The sequence below is a fragment of the Syzygium oleosum genome, unplaced genomic scaffold (assembly GCF_021117445.2).
Source record: "Syzygium oleosum isolate NSW1041296 unplaced genomic scaffold, Sole_v2.1 Sole_v2.23, whole genome shotgun sequence".
NCBI classification, from domain to species: Eukaryota; Viridiplantae; Streptophyta; class Magnoliopsida; order Myrtales; family Myrtaceae; genus Syzygium; species Syzygium oleosum.
The window spans coordinates 3,734,811-3,756,802 of NW_026607507.1; the positions used below are offsets into that span (position 1 = coordinate 3,734,811).

At 41.9% G+C, this 21,992-nt stretch overlaps 2 protein-coding genes across 7 annotated transcripts; one reads left to right on the top strand and one right to left on the bottom strand.

Moving 5' to 3' along the window:
• The first annotated feature begins 9,180 nt into the window (after positions 1 to 9,180).
• Positions 9,181 to 20,916, top strand: LOC115682334 (uncharacterized). Of its 6 annotated transcripts, none has more exons than XM_056321524.1 (2): positions 9,181 to 9,918; positions 12,817 to 12,886. In XM_056321524.1, the coding sequence occupies exons 1-2, from the start codon at positions 9,221 to 9,223 to the stop codon at positions 12,869 to 12,871; spliced, it is 753 nt and encodes a 250-aa protein (XP_056177499.1). In that variant the 5' UTR covers positions 9,181 to 9,220; the 3' UTR covers positions 12,872 to 12,886. The 6 variants fall into 6 exon arrangements, with proteins under 6 accessions (XP_056177499.1, XP_030462377.2, XP_056177503.1 ...); XM_030606517.2 differs by lacking the exon at positions 12,817 to 12,886 and adding an exon at positions 12,526 to 12,601; XM_056321528.1 differs by lacking the exon at positions 12,817 to 12,886 and adding an exon at positions 20,898 to 20,916 and having other exon boundaries at positions 9,182 to 9,918.
• Positions 13,907 to 18,958, bottom strand: LOC130140989 (uncharacterized). The gene is made up of 4 exons (XM_056321529.1): positions 18,526 to 18,958; positions 17,467 to 17,488; positions 16,669 to 17,114; positions 13,907 to 14,646 (listed from the first exon to the last, which is right to left on the bottom strand). The coding sequence occupies exons 1-4, from the start codon at positions 18,600 to 18,602 to the stop codon at positions 14,205 to 14,207; spliced, it is 987 nt and encodes a 328-aa protein (XP_056177504.1). The 5' UTR covers positions 18,603 to 18,958; the 3' UTR covers positions 13,907 to 14,204.
• Positions 20,917 to 21,992: the final 1,076 nt, after the last annotated feature.

A 21,992-nucleotide genomic window follows, 5' to 3' on the forward strand; every position in this document is an offset into this window, starting at 1 on the left:
GCAAAGTAACGTCAGTCATAAATGACTTGTTGACCGCTTGGACTATCAAGGGTGCGTATGATAAAAATCTATGTCCGGAATCTGATTCTGCTAAAAAATAATTCTTTTTTATTTTATGCCCGAAAACTGATTCTAAGCATTTGAAGGCGTTTGGTAACGGTCCAAAATTTCTATTCCTAGAATAGTAAAAGAATAGAAATGCATTTGGTAACGACACAAAATTTCTACTTATTACTAATATTTTAATAATATTTTTAAATATTTCAATTTTTTTATCTTCTCCTCCTTCTTGGCCATGGCTTGGTTGCTGGCAAGGGTGTCGCGGGCCTTGCTGGCCACAGGCGAGGGCGAGGGCTAGACCCTCGAGGCCTGGAAGAGGGTCGCCCTCAAGGCTGGCGGCCTGGGCGAGGGCCGCCCTCGCCGGATCCAGCAAGGGCTAGATTTTCGCTGCCGCCCTCGCCCAGGCCGCCAGCCTCGAGGGCGGCCCTCCCCGCTATCGGCCTGGGAGAGGGGCGCCCTCGCCGGTGAGGGGGACCCTCGCGGTCGCCAGCCACCGGTGAGGGCCGCCACAGGCCAGTAGAAAGAAAAGGAAAAAGAAGAAAAAAATCAAGAAAAAGAAAGAAGAAAAAAAAACTGATTCTCATTTTTGTTTCCAGAATCAAGAAACTATCTTTTTTTTATTCTTGATTATGTTCCAAAATTGATTCTGGAAATAAATTTTTGCAAATTTGTGCCTAGAATCAAAAAGTTTACCAAACGAATTTTTGCTCCCAAACTGATTCTGGAAACAAAAGAACCAAAATTTTACTATTTTATCGGTTGCCAAGCGGACCCCAAACCTCCTGCTCCCTGCATTTTTTTGCAGCAATCTACCCCCACATGCCAGAGAAAATTTGTCTCTCTCCTCTCTCTCTCTCTCACGCGCTCTGCTCTCCATCTTTGCAACCCCATGCTCAACCCCCCCTCTCTCTCTCTCTCTCTAACCATCGCTCATGCCCGACTCATGCGATCGCCTTCGGTCCATCTCCAGCGACAACTTCCCAAGATATTCAACCTCCGGGGACTCCGGAATCGTGGTCAGCCCGCCGGACTTGTCTCACACAACACAAAACCCATTGTCCTTGCCGAAACCGAACGCCGGGGTCGAGCTCTCGAGTTCGAAGGAGGCTTGTCAGAACATGAGCGAAGGTTTTAGAGAGAGAGAGCGAGGGTTGAGCGTGGCTTTGCAGAGACGGAGAGCAGAGCGCGCGTGAGAGAGAGAGGGAGGAGAGAGACGAAACCTTTTCTTGCGAAACGTGGGCCCGGATTGTCACGTGTTGAGTTCTGAGTGGTTCCTATGTGAAGACTGGGACTAGAGTTGACCGGAAACTGAGAAGGAGGTGTCGAGTCCCGAGTTGTTCTTCCCTCGCGCGTTGACTTAAAAGCTGTTTCTTCTTTTCATTGGTAACTAGACTAAGCGAGCGCTGGAACGTGCGCCCGAGCAGAGTGCAAGTTTTGGCTCCAAACATATCTCAGTGTTTGATTGGGCATGGCAGCGAAGGGGTCAGCATCGGTCCAGGGTTGACCCTAGACCGACCCTAGATCGGTCCAATCCTGCCGGTCCTGGTCCAGTTCCCAAGGGGACTGGGTCGGTCCTTGGTCCTGGGATCCCTGGACCAGCATTGTGCAGGTTGGTCCTCGATCCTAGGAGTTTAGGGTCGGTCCAACCGGGACCAGCCCTGACTGTATATATTATATATAATATATCTAAAATATACTATATATATATTATATATCTAATATATTATTTATAATTTTTTTTATCTATTCTAAAGAAAACCTAAATGAAATGGCGTGAAATAGCTCCTCACGACGTCTCAAACGGCATCAAACAACATTCAACAGGTTCCTCACGACGTCCTCCTCCAGTACTCGTTCCCTTTAGTCTTCTTTGTCCTCTCTCTTTAATCTTTAGTTTGCTAAAATCGAAAGAAAAAACTTTTCCACTCGCCGCTCAATACTCACCCCGCTCGCCTCTAGCCGCTCACCGCTCGACGCTCGCCACACAACGCTCCCCCGCTCACCGCTTGCCCTACTCGAAGCTTGACGCTCACCTCCCTTCGCTGACCTCGCTCGTCGCCGAATATATCAGAAGGAAAAAAAGCCCTAATTAGAAACTCTAACGCTTGGCTCACCCCTGCTTTCCGAACACAACTTGGCTGGTGAGTCCTACTTCGTGCTTGATTTTAGAGTTTCAACCTCATGTATGTTCTTGATTTGTGTTGGATTTTTATTTTTCCACTTTTACTTCACGTACCCGCTTATGTGGTCGTAACATGCCTTGTTGCTACAATTGGCGGTTCGATCTTAGGCTATGACATTGGAATTTCAGGTGAGACTCTCAATTTGTGCAATCAATTCTTTAACTTGTTAGCCATATGTATGTAGCGGTCTTAATCGTTTTTATGGTTTCTTGCTTTTAACGGGTGTGAAATTTCTATTGTTGCCTTATCTTAAATTTGTCTAATATGTACTGGTATTTATAGTTTGGTTGCACAACACCGCATTATCGATGGATATGTAATTTGAAATAATAGGTTTGCCTTTTCAGGGAGTACAAAAAATGAAACAAAAAAATTATCGGTAGGTCCCGAGTTGACCCTGGAACCGGACCAAACCCATTGGGTCAGTCCGGTCCTCGATCCCAAGCTCAACAGGGTCAGCCCTCGGTCCCAGGGTCAGTCCTCGGTCCCAGGCTCAATAGGGTCGGTCCTTGATCCCAAAAATTGAGGACCAATACTGTGCGAGTTGGTCTTAGGGTTAGGAGGTGGACCGGCCCAACTCGAACCATGCTTACCTCTATGGCAAAGATGTAGATTCAAGAAAACAAATAGAGTAATGCAAGTTTCATCATCCCTACCTGAATGAAGTCAAAATGGGATCCCCAGATCTCTGCTACCCAGCAAAGAAAGCTGCGCCGGAGTAGAGATGGAGCGAGTGCCCGAGCATAGAGCGAGCGAGTGAGCACCGGAGGGAGAGAGTCGAGGATGGGGGCTTTGCTTCGTCGCAGCTTCGTCGGAGCGGGGCGGTATGCTTCGTCGGCAACGGTGGAGAGCAAGGAAAGCGGAAGCAGCAACAGGGGGATGGAGTGTGTGCCGGAGCAACTAGGAACATCGAGCGAAATTTGAGAGCAAAATCACGGATTCAAAATAATATGAGAGCGAGAGAGGGAAGTGCGTTGGGTTTTCTTCTTCAAAGAAAAGAACGTAGAAGAAGAGACCGGAGATAAATGGAGAGAGAGAGAGGGGGGCACATTGCTAGCCTAGCGTGCAAGGTTAATGAGAGAGAAAGAGTATTATTTTCTGTGGCAAAAATTTCGCTGGCCCTATCGCGCTAAGCGGATCCATGTGGCGCTTCATAAGTGGTCGGAGATCACGCCAATGTGGAGCGTCAGGATCACCTAATATTTTCTTGAAAAGAAGGGCTTCTTCAACGTGAATAGTAGCTGCACGTAGGAGTATGCAGTAGAGAAATTATGGGTTTCTCTGAGTCGTAGAAGGAAGCCGCCCGAAGACTCCAAGGAAGCAGCAGCATGGTAAACTCCTCGAGATGTGAATTGAGTTTTTATATCCATTTGAGTTATTTATTTATAAACACTTGGGATTTTGATTTAATCTAGGTGTAAGAAACACTGGAATGTTGTGAGTGATTATTGTAAACTTGAATTCTTCGATTATAGTAGATTATTTGGTACTGGCTCTTCCGTGAATGTAGATACCGATATGTCGGACTGAATCACATAAATTTTGGGTGTCCTTATCGTTCCTCATTAATTTCTTTGGTAATTTCATGTTAATATAAATTGTAAGATCCGGGTTAGCTTCCGCGTTGGTTAATATCCTGTTGCTCTGTCTTTTTCTCGCTAGGGTTTTCTTTCTTATTCCGCTTTTGCGAAGTCTTTTTTATGCTTTTTGGGTTCCAAGTTGGCCATTATGGAGCCACAGTGTGCGTTGTCTTGTCTGACCTTGCAACGCCTCAGGCACTTGCTTTGTAATATACCCGTTGTCTAAAGTCTAGATGCCCACATTTGCCTCACTTTCCCCCATGTAACAATATGCACATGCAGGTTCGTCCGAGGAATAATTGACAAAAGGCATCAAAGGTTCTAAAATCATTACAAAATGTTCGGCATCATATTTCTCAACTTTCTGCCCTTCCATTAAAAGATGGCCTAATACCCAAAAAAATCTCAAACTTTAGCTTTTATCCCATTTCTACCTTTTATCTCATAAAAAACCTCCAATTTTAGGTCATGTTCTAATTCTACCCTAAACTTTTTTTTTCTTATAAAAAACCATCAACTTTAGATTCAGTCCCAATTCTACCATAAACTTTTTTTTGTTTCATAAAAAACCATCAACTTTAGATTCAGTATCAATTTTACTCTAAATTTTTTTATCTCATAAAAAAATTCCAACTTTATGTCAAATTTCAATTTCACTCTAATTTTTTTATTTCATAAAAATCTCCATTAACCCTCCGTCAAAATCGCTTTTAGGATTTTGCGCTTATCGATCTCTCATGCTTGGAAATGTTCCATCTCTCGCGGTCAGAGAGCGCTTGGTACACTCAAACAACTTTTGCTTAAGAGATTTCTATATCTTGCTTGTCAACGAGAAATTTTAGACGGAGGATTAATGGGGTCAGATTTGTGACTCAAGTAAAATTTTGTGGTTTTTTATGAGACTGTAAAATTTTTACAGTAAAATTGAGAGTGGACGGTAAAATTGGGACAAGACCAAAAGTTGGAGGTTTTTCATAGGGCGAAAAAAAGCTTAGGGTAAAATTGGGACAAGACCTAAAGTTGAGAGTTTTTTATGGAACAAAAAAAAGTTAAGAGTAAAACTGGGACATAACCTAAAGTTGGAGGTTTTTTATGAAACAAAAGGTAGAAATGGGACAAAAACTAAAGTTGGAGGTTTTTTTGGGTATTAGGCCATTAAAAGATAAAACAAAAATGCAGACTCCGTGGTTTTTTTTTGGTCGGGGACTCTGTGTTAAGTTGCCATTGAATGACGACATGGCCTCCTGACCTAACCCTCCTGAGGTGAGATCCCTAGGGGAGTTGACGGGTTGCTAAGGGGGGCGTAAATGATTCCTCTCACGAGGTGGCACCTCCGCCTAGAACATGCCTCCCAAGTCCAATTGAGCACAACTTGATTTTCACTTTCATTAATTAACTTGATTTACTTTGGAGCCTCCACTAACTTATTATGTGCCAGTTAAGAGCCCGAGTAAGATGTGGAAGCCCGCCTTACTCCTGCGCACCAAAGTTTCACGAGTTTGGGAACTTGGTTACGCTAGATGAATTTAATACCCTTTCGGTACCTTATCTCTTTTATCTAAACAATTCGCATTCGATCTATACAAATATTATTTTCCCTAAATCGTCTTAAGATGTAAAAGATGACCATGCACAGGTGCACAAGCACTAAAAATTTAAATCAAGCAACAATCGAGCAATATCAAATAAAGTACATCGAGCAAAATGAACAAGCCTTGTTGTCATTGAACCCTGGGACAGGACCCCATGAGATGTAAAAAAAAATACAATTATGCACTAATTTAAACTAGACTTGAATTATTAGACTAAATGATAAATACTAAATAATCATGAATTAATTAATCCTATAATGTGATACTCGCCTAGATGTGACCTAAATGCAATCCTAAGCTGATTTTCACATCTTTTTAATTTTCTATCAATATCGAAAACAACCCTAAACAGAGGATTGAAATGCTTCATGTTTATGAGTTAGGAAAAGCACCCAAGAAAATCTAGAATAATCATCTACAATTACCAAGCAAAATCTCTTACAATAGAGGCTTAAGCTTCAAGTTGGTCGGAACAAGTACATATGTAAAAGCTGCAAAATTCGGTTAGTAAAGAAAGAGTTAATAGATTTAAATAAGCTTTTAACTTTCTTTCCCAATGGACATGCATTGCATAAATCAGACTTTTCGTTTAATTTAGGCAAACCTCGTACTAGCTCTTTAATTGATAGCTTTAAGATTTGTTTCATTATGATATAACCAAGTTTTTCTTGCCATAAATCACTTTCGTCTTTGATAGTGATGAGAAACTTGATAGAATCAGATTCTCCGTCTAAACATTACCGTGACATCTTCCTGTAAATGTTTGAGTTTTATCTTTACTTACCCCAACGCACATACCTTCTTCAAGTTTGATCTTTAAACCTTTATCACATGGTTGACTCATACTCAATAAATTGTAGTTGAGTTCTTTGACAATTAATACGTCTTCAATGACTAAATTTCCGAGTTTAATGATCCATTTGCCAATGATCTTGCCTTTAACACATCCTCCAAAGTAACATTACCTTCATTAAAGGCCTATAAACTTGGTAGAATCTCCGGTCACATGCCTGCTAGCACCCATTGTCAAGAAACCATTTGTTATTTTTTTTTTCCTTCGACTCCTACAAGAAATAACAACTTCATCGTTTATATGGTACCCAAATGAACTTGGTCCTTTTCCGTTAGTTGATGCATCAAACTTCCAGTTGATTCTTTTTTACCATTTTTAATTCTTTTGTATATTGTTGCTTACAATGATTACGACCTCCGCAATTAGAACAATTGTAAAATTGCTTACCTACAGATTTAACAAATTACTTTCCACGATGATTTTGTATGCATAAACAAAATGTTTTTGTTTCGATCTTTCCTTGACCTTTGAAATTGGAATTTGAATCACATTTTCCTTTTGAAAAAATAGTCCATATTTATTATGATAAGAATATGTATAGACAAACTATGTTCAAGAGCTTTTGATCCAAGACATAATTTTTTGATGATCTTAGAGATCTCTTCCTTAATAAATGAACTTTTTCTTTTGTGAAATATCTAGCTCCTCATTAATTGCTGCAAGCTCAAATCTCAGACGATTTATTTTCTCTTTTTGCAAAATATCCTGTCGTTTTAGTTTGGAAACTTCTTTTTTCAATTCAAAAACCTTTTTTTATGCCTTTTTTATGCTCATCATATATTTCTTTTAAGAAATATTCCATTTCATCATCGGCAAGTTGGTATTTGCTTACCTCTACTTCCTCGGATGGAGTGTCGGCCTCTAGACATAGATTTTCTTACTCCTCTTCCTCATCATTGCTGAAATCACATTCGGTGTCGCTCCGTAATTCGGCTTTCGATGATTTCTTTTTCTTTTTCCCTTCTTTTTTCTTGAGTAAAGGGCAATCAGGCTTGACGTGGCCATGTTTACCGCACTCGAAACAAATGACGTTCTTACCTTTGTTGTCCTCTTTGTGTTTGGAGAATTTTCTTTCTTCGGTTTCCTTAATTTGCTTCTTGCCTTTTAAATTCCTACCTTTTCTCATGAACCTTTTGAATTTTCTAGTTAATAGACCCACCTCCTTATCTTCGTTGTCTTCGCCGGATGATGTTGAGTCATCTACATCTACTGTATTGGCTTTAAAAACAATAGACTTGTTACCTTATTACTATTTTCATCATTCTGAAGGTATGCCATCAAGGTTATCAATCCATCCATTAATAGAGATTGAATTCAAGGCATTTCTTGAATAAATATCTTCACGTGATTCCATTCGAAGTGCTCTTAGAAATCTGTTCACTTTCTCTTTATTAGTGTGTGTCTTCCCTTGATTGGCTAGGCCATTTACAATCTCATTATACCTCATGTATGGTATTGTGATTATCTCGTCCGACTTCATCTTGAAGATTTCGTACTTTCCAAGTAGTATCTTTATCTTGGTTTCTCTAACTCTATTAGTTCCTTCAAAGGTGACTTGAAGTTAGTCCCAGATTTCTTTGGCCGTGGTACTTGAATGTGTGTGATTGGAATTAGAAGGAGATGAACCACAATATCATGCATGTAAGGCTTTGTCATTTAAAGCTCGTATCCTAGTCAATTCCTCTGGAGTAATTGTTGCTAGCGGAGTCGTTGATTGATCGGTTGAATTCTCAGTGCCTGATGATATAGTTGGAACAGATGTCTCTCCGGTTGAACAACATCCAAACCATTTTGGATAATATGCCACATTGCAAGATCTGTCAATTAGATAATGCTTTCATCTTGTATTAACTATAATTAGTTCCATCGAAGTATGTAGGTATAATAGTAGATTGACCTTCATAGAAGTAAAATCACTTCAAATAACAAGTAACACAGGCTCTGATACCGATTGTTGAGGCTAACTATGCAACATAGAGGCGGTGAATAGGTTGATTTACAAAACTTAACAATTTTTTCGCGGAATAACTCAAGTAAAGTTTGATAAATGCGGGAAAAATTCGATAATATCATATGTAAGATGCTTCTATCAGATAAATGATGAACTAAGTAAAGAGTTAGAAGATGATGCACGTAGATTTTACAATTGGTTCGGCTTATGTCAAGCCTACACCAACTCTCCTAGACTAATAGCCACCAATCCCCAATAATATTGTAAGTAGTTACAATGAAACACGTGTTGCTTCCACCCAAAGCTGATAGATTCCATTATCAATAAATAAGCACCGCCAACACACTTGTATATTCTCCAGATTATGGATTGTAGTGAGTACTAATAACTTGCATAAAAGTATCACAAAGTGAATAAAATCAAGCTCGCAATACACAAAGAAAAAGTGACTATAAAAACAGGCTCGCACGACGCACACAAAGAAAAAGTGACTATAAAATCAAGCTCACAATACACAATATTATATCACAAGGGAATAAAATCAGGCTCTGAACGTTTTTTAGAATTTTTTTTTATTTTTCTAATTTTTTTTTCCTTTTGTCTTTCTTTTTTTCTTTCATTTTCGCTGGTGGTCGGTCTCAGGCTATGGTTAGCCATTGGCCATGTCCGGAGAGGACTGGGCAAGGGTCGCCCTTACCAGATATGGCAAGGACCACCCCCGCCGGCGCCTAGGTGAGGCGACCCTTGCCCTACCCGGGCAAGGCCATCCCTCGTCTGTGGCCGGCGAGGGTATCTATTCTCTAGTTAAATAGTTAATGAGAATTACATCAGAGATACGAAGAAGAACTAAAAAGATTAGATTTAGCATTTGCAAATGTAATTCCTAGGAACGAATGTTATGTATGTGAATCAACGGCCCAAGCCCAAAACAAAGTCTCGAGTCCTCAACCCGACAACACACGCGAGCGCAGACAGACAGAGAGAGACAGAGAGAGACAGAGATGAAGTTCACGGACTCGCCGGTGATCGAGCTCCCGGTGGGCGACGCGCGCCTCTCCCTCCGGCAAGACAACGGCTCCATGCACGTTGGCACCTCCGTCTGGCCCTGCTCCCTCGTCCTCGTCAAGTTCCTCGACCGCTGGTCCCGGCCCGACCCGGCCCGCCGCCCGACCAACCCCTACGCCGACCTCCTCGACTTCAGCGGCAAGCGCGCCGTCGAGCTCGGCACCGGCTGCGGGGCCGCCGGCATGGGCCTCTACCTCCTCGGCCTCGCCGACATCATCCTCACCGACATCGCCCCCGTCATGCCGGCGCTCCGCCACAACCTCAGGCGCAACAAGCCCGTCCTCCGCAAGACCCTCAAGACCTCCGTCCTCTACTGGAACAACCGCGACCAGATCAGATCCCTGAACCCGCCCTTCGACATCGTGGTCGCCACCGACGTGGTGTACATCGAAGAGACGGTGGGGCACCTGGTGGAGGCGATGGCGGCGCTGGTGAAGAGCGACGGCTTGGTGCTGCTGGGGTACCAGCTGAGGTCGCCCGAGGCCGATAAGCTGTTCTGGGAGCTGTGCGAGGAGGTGTTCGTGAAGGAGAAGGTGAGGCACGAGGATTTGCATCCCGAGTACGCGTACGAGGAGGCTGATGTGTTCATCCTTAGGAAGAAGAAGGACAAGGACAAGGACAGGGAGGACGACTTGTAAGTTCTTCTTGTTCTTTCGGAGATTCTGATACTTCTGTACTTTGCTTGTTGTTACGATTTTCCATTAGTAGTAATACGCGATTGTGCATCGTCGGCTAGAAATATTGCAATGGTGTGTAATCATTCGTAGATGGATAATGAAAACAGTGACTTTCTTCTGTCTAATCTTGTTCTCATGAATTTTTGGATTGCCTATTCTCTGAGTTCTTCTTGGGGACTTATGTGGTGGTTTCGTCTGATTGCTGGATCGTTGAAGTTGAAATGTTGGGTGCGTTCAGTTTGATTCAGATGAGTCGATGGCTTCATTCCCTTGGCGTCCTCGAGTCTTACTTGGCAAAAAAGGCGTGCCTTGTTTCAGAAAACAAAGACCAACCTATGTATGAATGTATAAAGTTTGACATGGTTAATGCATATCTCGCTCCGAACTACTTTGCAAGTGAATCATCTGAAGCAGAGTTCTCTGATAATTTTCTTTTGGGGTTGGAAGAAAGCAATGACTCTAGATGTTGATCTTGCATCATGTGACTTTGTAAGGGATAATTGCAGTCGTTCTCCCTGAAACGTTCTCTCTTCAACTATAGTAACCTTATCATCTTTCCCGGTTTTTTTTCATCTTTTTCCTTTCTATAGAATGTTAAAGTCTTCCAGTTCGAACAATCTGTGCTTTAGTTGAAAAGAATCTGTAGGAGTTCAGTGAGTGCAGAGTGTAGATTGGCAAGTGAAATAAATCCATGTAGAATTGGAACTCTTTCCTGATTGTGCAATGCCCATTATGTCTGATTCTTGAAGCCACATCCTTCGATCCCATAATCCTTGCTCCATAGTCCTTTTTGTTATGGTTGATCCTTTTAATGAGATATATAGATATAGAGTAAGCTAGATTGTATAAAAGTAGCTAGTACATGCCTGCTAATTTTGCTGACTGCACATGCAAGTCTGGAATGACTTTAGCATTCAAATCATCCCGTGCTTCAGAGAAATTGATGGATCCTATACATAAGCTATCTTGTGTTTTCCCTGATATTTTTTAGTCTTGTGAATTAAACATATCCTAATCAGTAGTTTGGTGAGTTGAGCTCTGGATTGCATGTGTTTACTTTGGTGGTGAATGGTTATCACAGGATGGATTGTGGGAAGGTAGTGAAAATGTAGTGCCTGGTTGAACTATTCATATTTCGGTAGGAAGGTCTCCTTTGGAATTTTCATGTCAAGTTCTGAAAAATGAAAAGGCAGATAGAATATCATCTGGTGTTGGTGCTCATGCTGCCAATTTGCTGCGATAAAATTTCGATTCTCACGGACTGTCTGTTATAAGGTCCTAGTGCCAACGAAAGCCAGCATTCATGTGATGCCTTAGTATTGATGGAGGTAGTACCTGGATAGAGATGCACAGATGAACCTATGGGGTGTTCCGCCTTGGTGTCTAATTCAATCTCAATCGATGATGAAAGTCATGAGGTCATAAATCAAATTTTACTGATGAAATGGCGGAAATGGTTATCAAATGTCTTATTACCGGTGGTGAGCCAGTGATATCATCTTAGTATTACAATATTTTCACCTTTTCCTGAATGTACTTTTTCATTCTTTCTCATAAAACTAAGCTCTACTTGAGTAACGCTAATCACTATCATGGGGGAAGATGAACATTGAAAGGGTTGAAAGAGTAGTGACGGGATGTAAATGTTGATTTTTGAACAAAAGAAAAACAAAAGCTCCTACAAGAATTTGCTCCTGATTCAGGCCCAAAATAAGAGTTAGATGGGACTAAAAGAATATTGACCTAAGAAAAAGTGAAAGCTTGGACGTTCAGCTTGGGGTTGGGCTGGTAGTTGGTCCATTGCCACTCTCTCTAGGGCTGCATTACCATGATACCCCCACCGTAAACCCCCACTATTCTTTTTGGCATCACCATGAGCTAAGATCGTCTCTGTGGCTTTTTGCTCTGAAACAATCGTAAAAACGTCAAGACCACCATTCAACAGAACATTGGGGGAAAAAAATTATGATGATTTTGATTTTGAATACTGCCCCCCATCACAAAGACAGGTGACCATTGTGGGGAAGAAAAATGTATGTCTGATAAACATTGGAATTGACTATGATTGCTTTCCTGAACTCAGATACATAACTGTCTGTCTGTTGTTGTAAGCTACCATTCAGCTGCAGTCATTACCACAGCTTTCATGTTTCTAAGTGAGATCAAATCACCGTGTCTCTGTGAGAAGATCTGTAAAGAGTGGTGTTAAACTAGTCATATAAAAAGTCCCGAAGAGCAACCATAGGGGATTTCATTATGAAGTAGTTATGGACATTTGCATGCGTTAGTGCTAATGGCTTCCTTTACAAAAGTCGACCTGCAGCTTAGTCTCGTCCAGGACAATTTGGGGACCGATGCACAAATGAAATCATTAGTAGTCATTAGTCAGAAAAGCTTAAATGTCCACTATGAAGGTACTTCCTGATGTTGCGCAGAGGAAGTTCGTTGCAATGGTTGATAATGTTCAATTGTTTTTCGTTATAGCTCGAGTTATTGAGTAGCCTAGCCTAGGCTTATGTGCTGCTCCATTTTCTTTGTTAACTACTACTATATTTCTTTGTCAGAGAGGAAAGAGGCATCAAGTCCTCAGATAGATTAGTCGAGCATGTCATCGATTGGACATGAAAAATTGATCAGGTTCCCTTCAATTTAATCCATTATCTTGCCTATCAACTTTGCTTCACCTCTGTCTTATCCTGTTCCACACGTGAGTCTCTGTCGAAGTAATTTTTCTTTTCCTTTTATGCCCAGGTAGGAGAACGATGAACTCATCCCATCATGTCGCATTCATCAAATTGCTATAGCTTTTGTGCATCACATACCTCATATATGTGCTTTTCTTTATGTATATATAGGTACGGTAGTAAGCAAGTTCTTCGAATTATCCACTATTCCCATACACAGGACTGAAAAATTATACTTAGACCAACTATGCAAGAAGGCCAAGATCATTTGCTAGCCCTCCTAAACAACCAAAAGTCCGGACCCAGAAGGCCTTGAGAAAAACCCTAAAAAGGCACAGAAACTCTCTCCAATCTCCTTCCCACGGGCACAACTTTCGTCTTCTCGCTTCTCTCTCCAGTTTTCAATAACAGAGGCCAATGCACCAGCTCTCACAATGACATCCTCACCATTAGCCTTCTTGCAGTCTCTGCGATTGCAGTTCCATTTTATGCTTAACTGATAGTGTGAGGGACGCAAAAGGCAAAGTCCGGTATGGATTTGCCACGACTAAAGGGCTGTGGGTGATTACTGCGTCGGTGAAGCTCTCACATGCTGATGCAGAGAAATATAAGTTGAAGGTGATCGACTTTTTGCATGCATTCATGTCGGCGCTGGTCTTTGCGGTGGTTGCGTTTTTTATCAGAATGTGATAAAGTGCTTCTTCCCAGTGGAGTCGGAGCTGGCCAAGCAGATCCTAGAGGCGGTGCCTCTGGCGGTCGGAGGTGTTTGTGCCGTTTTATTTTTGCTGTATCCAACCACGCGCCATGGAATTGGCTTTCCTCTTTCACATTTAAGTAGTAGAACCGGTAACAATATTATCATAGTACGTTCGATGCCTCACGGTATGTGCATGTCTTGTACCTTACTCCATGGTTCATTTGTGATCTATGTATCTCATAATATGTATGTATCGCTTCGAAAATTTGGTGCTTCTCTTTTATACGTATAATGCAATGTAGCAGAGGACAAATGAAGCTGGAGGGTATACTTAGCAACAACTGAGTCACCATATCTAATCTTCATTGATTCTACGCTGGAAATTTTACGATGAAAAACCGACTACCCGTCTATTTTCTTAAGCAAAAATAACCGTACGGATTAGCGTGTCCTGATGATCCATGCAGTGTAAAGTCATTTACTGCTAATTCCATCACTCACGCTGAACTTAACTTCTCAAACATGTACTGCCGTTTGAATTACTACAAAATAAGTTACGCATACTTGCATCGATACATAATACATCATTACATACGTACAGATTACAGCATCAACCGACGGGATGCTAGTCTGCTTGAATTTGCAGATATTGCCTCTCAGACACAACCAAAACTATCATTTTTCACGTCGAAAGAACTTGTCTGAAACTCTCAATTAGGACCATAACCTAAGTATACCAATAAACTAAACCCCAAATTGCTGCCAGAAAGAACATCCCGTGTAATTTCTCTGATCTTGCAATACCAAGCAACTTGACCTAATATTCACATTAGCTCGTTTGGACTCCATTAGCTACATCTTCTCAAACACCCAAAAGTTTCTTGATTCCAGCTTTCTGCTCCGATGTCAGCCTCCTTAGGAACTTGATGTTAAACTTGATCCTCAAGTTACCCTTCTTTGTCAGGTCCTTCTGAAGAGGCATCCCCTCCTCCCTCGGAACTACCTCCTCATGGTTCGGATAGATCACATTGTTGATTGGGATGGTCAAACTCCCGCCATCTAAGGTTGTGAGATGGACCGTGAGGCCTGTCAAGGCCTCAGCCAGGGATGTATTTTTCGTGATGATCAAGTCGCCTCCATTGCGGGTGAACACACTGTGAGGCTTCTCGTCAATTATGAAGACGAGTTCGGCTGGTAGGACGTTTGGCTGCTTATTGCCTTTCTCAGGGAAGGTAATTCTGGTTCCCTTCTTCCAACCTGGCTTTATGTCGATGTTTAAGATCTCCTCTACATGCATAGTTCTTCTGCATCAATCCATAACATGCAAAAGTCAGAAGGATAGATCATGGGAAAAAAAAACACCAAGGCTAAGTGGATCGCCTAAGTTCAAGACCTTCACACAACGAAAGGCCACCCCGAAAAATCATCATACAGGGAGCTCAAAAACCTTACACATTTCCAATAGCACATGGTCTACATTTAAAAACCTAAGAAGAAATTATTTTTTGAGAGCAGGAGTACTCATGCAACGATGCCTATTCGAAGCTGAACATGTCGCATAAATCTGTCCACATAGACTCAACATGTGATGTGATACTCTTGCAAGTTCTGATCAGAAGTTTGTAAGTTGCCAGCCTTTACAATTCATAGTCCCAGTTACTCTAACATGGAGCATAAGCCTCTAGCAGAGGAAACAAGACAGCAATACTTCCTTTCGAACGTTCCCAAACTAATCCTCATGCATCTGCATGCACAAATGCTTGCAAGTAACTCCTCCCGCACAAATTCTGGTTTATTCAGGATATGCAAGAATATCAAAACAACCAACAGATGCAGAGTTTCTTGTTTGCGAATAACGTGTCATATTTGCATCATACAATTGCAAAAAATGCAGCCATTCCCGTAAAAAGTTAAGAGTGGCAATAAGAACATGTGCCACTCAGCAATTGCCATTTTATTCTTTTCAATGATGTATGTTCATTCCTAAAGGCAGGGATGTCTTTGGCTACAGACACCTATTTAACTGGTTCTCAACTATATGGAATCATATTGGCAGCATGTTCAATACCAATCCATAACAGAAAGTTCATCGACAACAAGAGATTGCGGCTCCATGCTAAAATGATGACCACTAAACATCGAAACCTACATGTCCACGCTACATATCCATGGCAAAACACCTGTACGAAATGTGTTTTTAAACGTATAGTAACTAGTAAATACAACTCTGTGCAGTGGCATAGAAAACATGAACTATCTACATAAGGTGCATAAACCAAGTAAAGTAATATTTCAATTTATGTCAAAACTACAGCTATTCAGCCAAAAACTTCTTTATGATGTCACCGATGACAAAATCTTACTACTCAAGGATTAACCCTGCCAAGGTCCCGGCCACCCAATATGTAAGGTAATGTTTAACAGAAAATGTTAGATGAACCCAAGCAATCATTTATGGGCCGCACCAAGCTGCATTGTCTCATCTATGAAGAAGGAAAAAAAAGTAGGCAAACCAACAAAATGATCAGCCCCGGACACCGCCACATAAATTTGAGGTACCTCAAGCGCATGAGGCTAACAAGGGCACTGGCACAAAATTGTCTCCGTTATTAATTCTTTCCTTGTTGAGCCCATTGTCTAGTTCTTAGTTCTATCCAAAAAAACGATCGAGTAGCACTGGACATTTAATGCATTCTTAAAATAGTTTCCAGCTTTCAGTTATATCCTCTCACCCTATCCTATAGATGAAGACATGGTTTCTCTCAATCCTATTGAATTTCATTCGGAGGAGGAATCTTATAAAGATTGTATTGATTCTTATCAAAGAAAGACAGGATTGACCGACGTTGTTCAAATAGGCACAGGTTGACTAAACGGTATTCCCATAGCAATTGGAGTTATGGATTTTCAGTTTATGGGGGTAGTATGGGATCCGTAGTAGGCAAGAAAATCACCCGTTTGATCGAGTATGCTACCAATCAATTTTTACCTCTGATTTTAGTGTGTGCTTCCGGAGGAGCACGTATGCAAGAAGGAAGCTTGAGCTTGATGCAAATGGCTAAAATATCTGCTACTTTATATGATTATCAATATCATAAAAAAGTTATTCTATGTATCAATCCTTACATCTCCTACTACTTATGGGGTAACGGCTAGTTTTGGGATGTTGGGGATATCATTATTGCCGAACCAAATGCTTATATTGCATTCGCAGGTAAAAGAGTAATACTAATCCAAAAGGCGTGTATTTCTAATGAACAAAGAAAAATACATTTTTGACAAACTAACAAGTAATTTCTTTAAATGAGATAGCCTCTCAGACTTACCCGCTCATTTCAACAATCTCCCTGGAAATCTTCATCTTCTTGGTAGTCCCTTTATAGAGGTCTTCTAGACTACAGGGCAACCTGTTCTCAATAGGAGGAGCTTTCCTGGGAGCTGCTTGGTACATTGACCCTCCTCCGCCTCCTCCTTCTGTTAAGGAGCTAAAGAAATCATCCCCAAAATTACTACTCGAGGACCTTGACCCTCTAATTCCACCACCGCTGCCCCCACCCATGCCTCCCATGCCGACAAAGGTGTTCATGAAATCGAAATACTTAGCAAGATCGTCCGCGTTTTGGGGGTTGACCCGGGACGACGTTGGCCCCTCTTCTTTTGAGAAGTAGGTAGCGCCACTAGGGCCACCGGCATCAGATGGTGGCACTCGACCCTTTAGACCCTCCTCGCCATACTGATCATACACTGCTCTCTTCAAGGGGTCACTGAGGACCTACAAGCAATTCAATTGAAACAACACTACCATTCTTCACAAGCTAAAATTTGTCATTAATGTGCAAAACCATCAAAAGCAATAACATCAATTGTCTAGGTGCATGAATCATACTGTCAGATATTCAATCTAGAACGAAATTCGCATCGAGAGAGACTTCAAATGCCAACTTCAATCAATCCCAACAGTGAAGCATACAAAATTAACTTCGAATCAGTCTCATCCAAAAACATTAGAGGTCCTGACTGACGCCGACACAAATAAAAAGGAATCCACCAATCAAAAAGGGGAAAAAGAACTTGCTGGAATCGAAACAAGCAAACAGCAATATTGCAAGAACGACGGTTGTCACCTCATAAGCCTCAAAGATCTTCCTGTAGGCGGCAAAAGTACACTAGAAGTGCCATAACTTGTGTACGGCGATCACTTTGGTGTCATAACTTTTTTTGGGATCACTTTGGTGCCAACTTTTTTGAAAATCGATCACTTTAGTGCCAATGCTGACGTGGCTTGCCGGAAATCCGATGTGGCGCTGACACGGCTCGCCAGAGAGGTCCACGGCTCGCCGGAGAGGTCCAGTCAGCATTAAAAACCAAAAACGACGCCGTTTATCCCGCTGACGTGTACTTTTTTTAAAAAAAAATTAAATTATATTTTAAAAAAAAAAACCTGCAGCAGCGGCGAAGGAGCCCTCGCCGCTGCTGCCGCCAACCCACCACCGCCGGGAAGGGCCGGTGGTGGTGGGCGCAGTGGTCGGCGAGGGCCGGATCCGGCGAGGCGAGACCTCGCCGTCGCGACCCAAGCGACGGCGAGGTCTAGCCTCGCCTGGGTCGCGACGGCGAGGTCACGCCTCGCCGGACGGCGAGGCGAGACCTCGCCGTCGCGACCGAGCGACGGCGAGGTCTCGCCTCGTCCGGCGAAGGCGAGGCCGACCTCGCCGTTGCGACCCGAGGCGACGGCGAGGTCTCGCCTCACCCGAGAAAGGCGAGGCCATACCTCGCCGTCGCCTGGGTTGCGACGGCGAGGTCTCGCCTCGCCGGATCCGGCCCTCGCTGGGCTCGGCGAGGATCGTCGGGCCTCGGCCAAGGGCCGGCGACCCTCGCCGACCACTGCGCCCACCGCCGCCAGCCCTTCCTGGCGGTGGTGGGTTGGCGGCAGCAGCGGCGAGGGCTCCCTCGCCGCTGCTGCAACTTTTTTTTTAAAAATTAAAAAAATCGAAAAAAAAGCTACGTAATTTCCACCGTGTACAAGTCAGACCATTTTTTTTAGTATAAATGCCAGGTCAGCTTTTTGGCCGGAGTCACTAAAGTGATCGATTTTCCTCCGATTTGACACCAAAGTGATCCGAAAAAAAATTATGGCACCAAATGATCGCCGTACACAAGTTATGACACTTCTAGTATACTTTTACCTCCTGTAGGCCTTCTTCAAGTCGTCATCTTTGGCACTCCTATTAACCCCTAATATCTTGTAGTAATCCACCCCCATCTTTAACCCACCAATCCCCTTTCTTGAAGGTGAGAGCTATACCAGGCGGTTCTTATGTCCAAACAATCTGTGCAAGCTAGCCTCGCAAAAACAAAAAAAGAGAGAAAAACAAAAGAAAGAAAGAAAGAAAAAGGTCGCAGCTTTGAATTCAATGTGAATGTAATGTTCGTAGGTTGCGTCGCGTGATAGAATTGAGAATCCGTTCCGTGTCTTTTATGTCTATTACATTCTACCTCATCGTATCATATTCTGTTCTTCGATATATGAGAATCACCATTAATGTCAATGTCTCGGTGTAAGTCTGGAATAACCCTTTATTCCATGTCAATGTCTCAATCTTATCGGTGACGTCCAATGTTGCTCTGATTTCCCTTCCTTTTACGACCCGATACTTTTTCATACGCAAAATTCTAGTCCATTGATAAACTTTCCCATGAATACTCAGGTCTTCGCATTCCTCTAACCACAAATATTCAAGCGAAAAGAAGCAGTACACACGTGGTTTTCACTTCCAATGATGATCAATCAGCGATCAGTGATCACTCGTCTTGGTGCATACCCCAGCAGCTAGATTCTTCACGACCCTCCCTTGATTGCATGGAATGGGATCGAAGAGCGATCCGTGTCCGAGAAGAGAAGAAAGCCACTGATTTTGCCTTTTCTTTTAGAAAACAGTGCAGTAAAAGTCATGACAGCTAGTTTCCCACTAGTTCGCACGTTTCCTTACGTGAATCTTTGTCCTCGCTGTAGCTCATAATCTCTTTGTAGGTTGATCATCATCTTCAGGTTGCGATTTCTCGAAAAACCCTAACGGAAAATGTAGCAAGAAGAGCAAGTCCTGAACCGTCGCACCGCTTAGGGCTGAATAAGAAACCTTGTCCTTGTACTACTTCTCCTTCTATCACAGACATTGTCACAAACATGTGTATAACTTAATAGATCCTCTTTGCATTTTACTGCACTGATCTATATATGCACGCAAATCCAACATATTCATGGAATGAAATCTTTTAGTGCTCTTGGAAGATCACGTCGTCCCGCCAACCTAATCAAATACTGGGTATAAAATGTCAAGCCCATAACAATACGATGCATAATTTTTTGATTAGGTGGATAGATGACGTGTGTGGTACACTCAGAGCATCTAAATACCTCTCTGAATCTATCTCAATCCTTGTCGACACTTGCGGTATCCACACTAATCCCTTTAACTATGCATGGCATATAGCTTGGACATTAGATACATAAAGGATATCTATCTTTTTACGGGAAACCTAAACATTTTAATTATGCTAATTGAATCATAAACCTTTTTACGTTTTACCAATTTAGTCTATATGGCCAATTTTGGCAGAAAATCGCTAACGTGGACTCCAACCGTCCTATATGGTACGGCCGGCGCTGACCTGAATAATTTTTAATAATATGTTAATATATGTTTCTAATTTTTTAATTTGTCTATCTGGCCAATTTCGGCAGGAAATCGCTGACATAGACTGCAACCGTCCTACGTGACATGGCCGGCGCTGACGTGAATAATTTTTAATAATATTTTAATATATGTTTCTAATTTTTTAATTTTTCTTTTTTTTTCCTTTTTTCTTTTTTTCTCTTTTCCTTCTTTACTTTTTCTCTTTTTTTTCCTACGTGGCATGGCCGTTCTACATGGCACGGCTGGCTTGGTGCTTCGTGAAGGAGAAGGCAAGGCACGAGGATTTGCACCCTGAGGACGTTGTTTTCATCTACTAATTGTTCTAAAAGCTTAAGTTATTAGACAAATGCGAGATTTAATATTTAATTATTATAACACTCCCCCTCACACTTAGTCTGGTCTTTTTACCTAATACTTAGTGTGAATATATTTAATTAGGGAGGCAAATGGGGTCTGGAAAGATTTGAACTTATGACGTCTAACTCTGATACCATGTGAGATTTGATAGGATTAATGTCAACTATTCTAAAAGTTTAAGATATTAGATAAATGTGTGATTTAATATTTAATTATTCTAACAGACAAGAAGGATGAGTTGTAAGTTCTTTTTGTTCTTTCGGAGATTTTGATAGTTTTGTGCTTTGCTTGTTGTTACGATTTTCCATTAGTAATACGGGATTGTGTATCGTGGGCTAGAAATATTGCAATGGTGTGTAATCATTCATAGATGGATGATAAAAATAATTACTTTCTTCTTATTGGATTGCCTATTCTCTGAGTTCTTCTTGGGGACTTATGTGGTGGTTTCGTCTGATTGCTGGATCGTTGAAGTTGAAATGTTGGGTGCGTTCAGTTTGATTCAGATGAGTTGATGACTTCATTCCCTTGGCGTCCTTGAGTCTTTCTTGGAACAAAAGGCATGTGTTGCTTCAAAGAACAAAGACCAACCTATGTTTGAATGTATAACATTTGACATTGTTACTCCATATCTCCGTCTGTATTACTTCGCCAGTGAATCATCCGAAGCAGAGCCCTCCGATAACTTTCTTTCGCGGTGGGAAGAAACCAGTGACTCTAAATGTTGACCTTGCATTATGTGATTTTGTAAGCGATGTAGTCATTCTCCCTGAAATGTTCTCTCTTCAACTATAGTAACCTTGTCATCTTTCCCCGATTGTTTTTCATCTTTTGCCTTTCTTGTAGAATGTTGAAGTCTTCCAGTTCAAAAAATCTATGCACTAGTCGAAAAGAATCTGTAGGAGTTCAGGGAGTGCAGAGTGTAGATTGGCAAGTGAAATAAATCCATGTAGATTTGGAACTCTTTCCTGATTGCGCAATGCCCATTATGTCTGATTCTTGAAGCCACATCATTGGATCTCATAATACGTGCCCAATAGCCCTTTTTGTCATGGTTGATCCTTTTAATGAGATATATAGATATAGAGTAAGCTAGATTGCAAAAAAGTAGCTAGTACATGCCTGCCAATTTTGCCGACCGCACATGCATGTCTGGAACGACTTTACTGTTCAAATCATCCTGTGCTTCAGAGAAATTGATGGACCCTATACATAAGCTATCTCGTGTTTTCCCTAATATTTTAGAGTCTATGAGCGAATAAAATGTATGCTAATCAGACCCACCTGCGCATGGCCGAGTTGGTGGGCGCTTTCCTTTCCTCCTCAGAGGTTCTGGGTTCGAATCCCCGCTCGGTTCCGTAATTTAAGTGGGGGGCCATGGCAGTGGGTTGCCGAGCTAGTCTCCCCCGAGGTATAGGCGCTCTGATTACCCGTGCAGGCTCGTCCCCGAGGAATGGTGGCGGATCCTCGGTTAAAAAAAAAAAAAAAAAAAACGTATGCTAATCAGCAGTTTGGTGAGTCGAGTTTTGGATTGCTTGTGTTTACTTTGATGGTGATTAATTATCACAAGATTGATCATGGGAAGGCAGCGAAAATGTAGT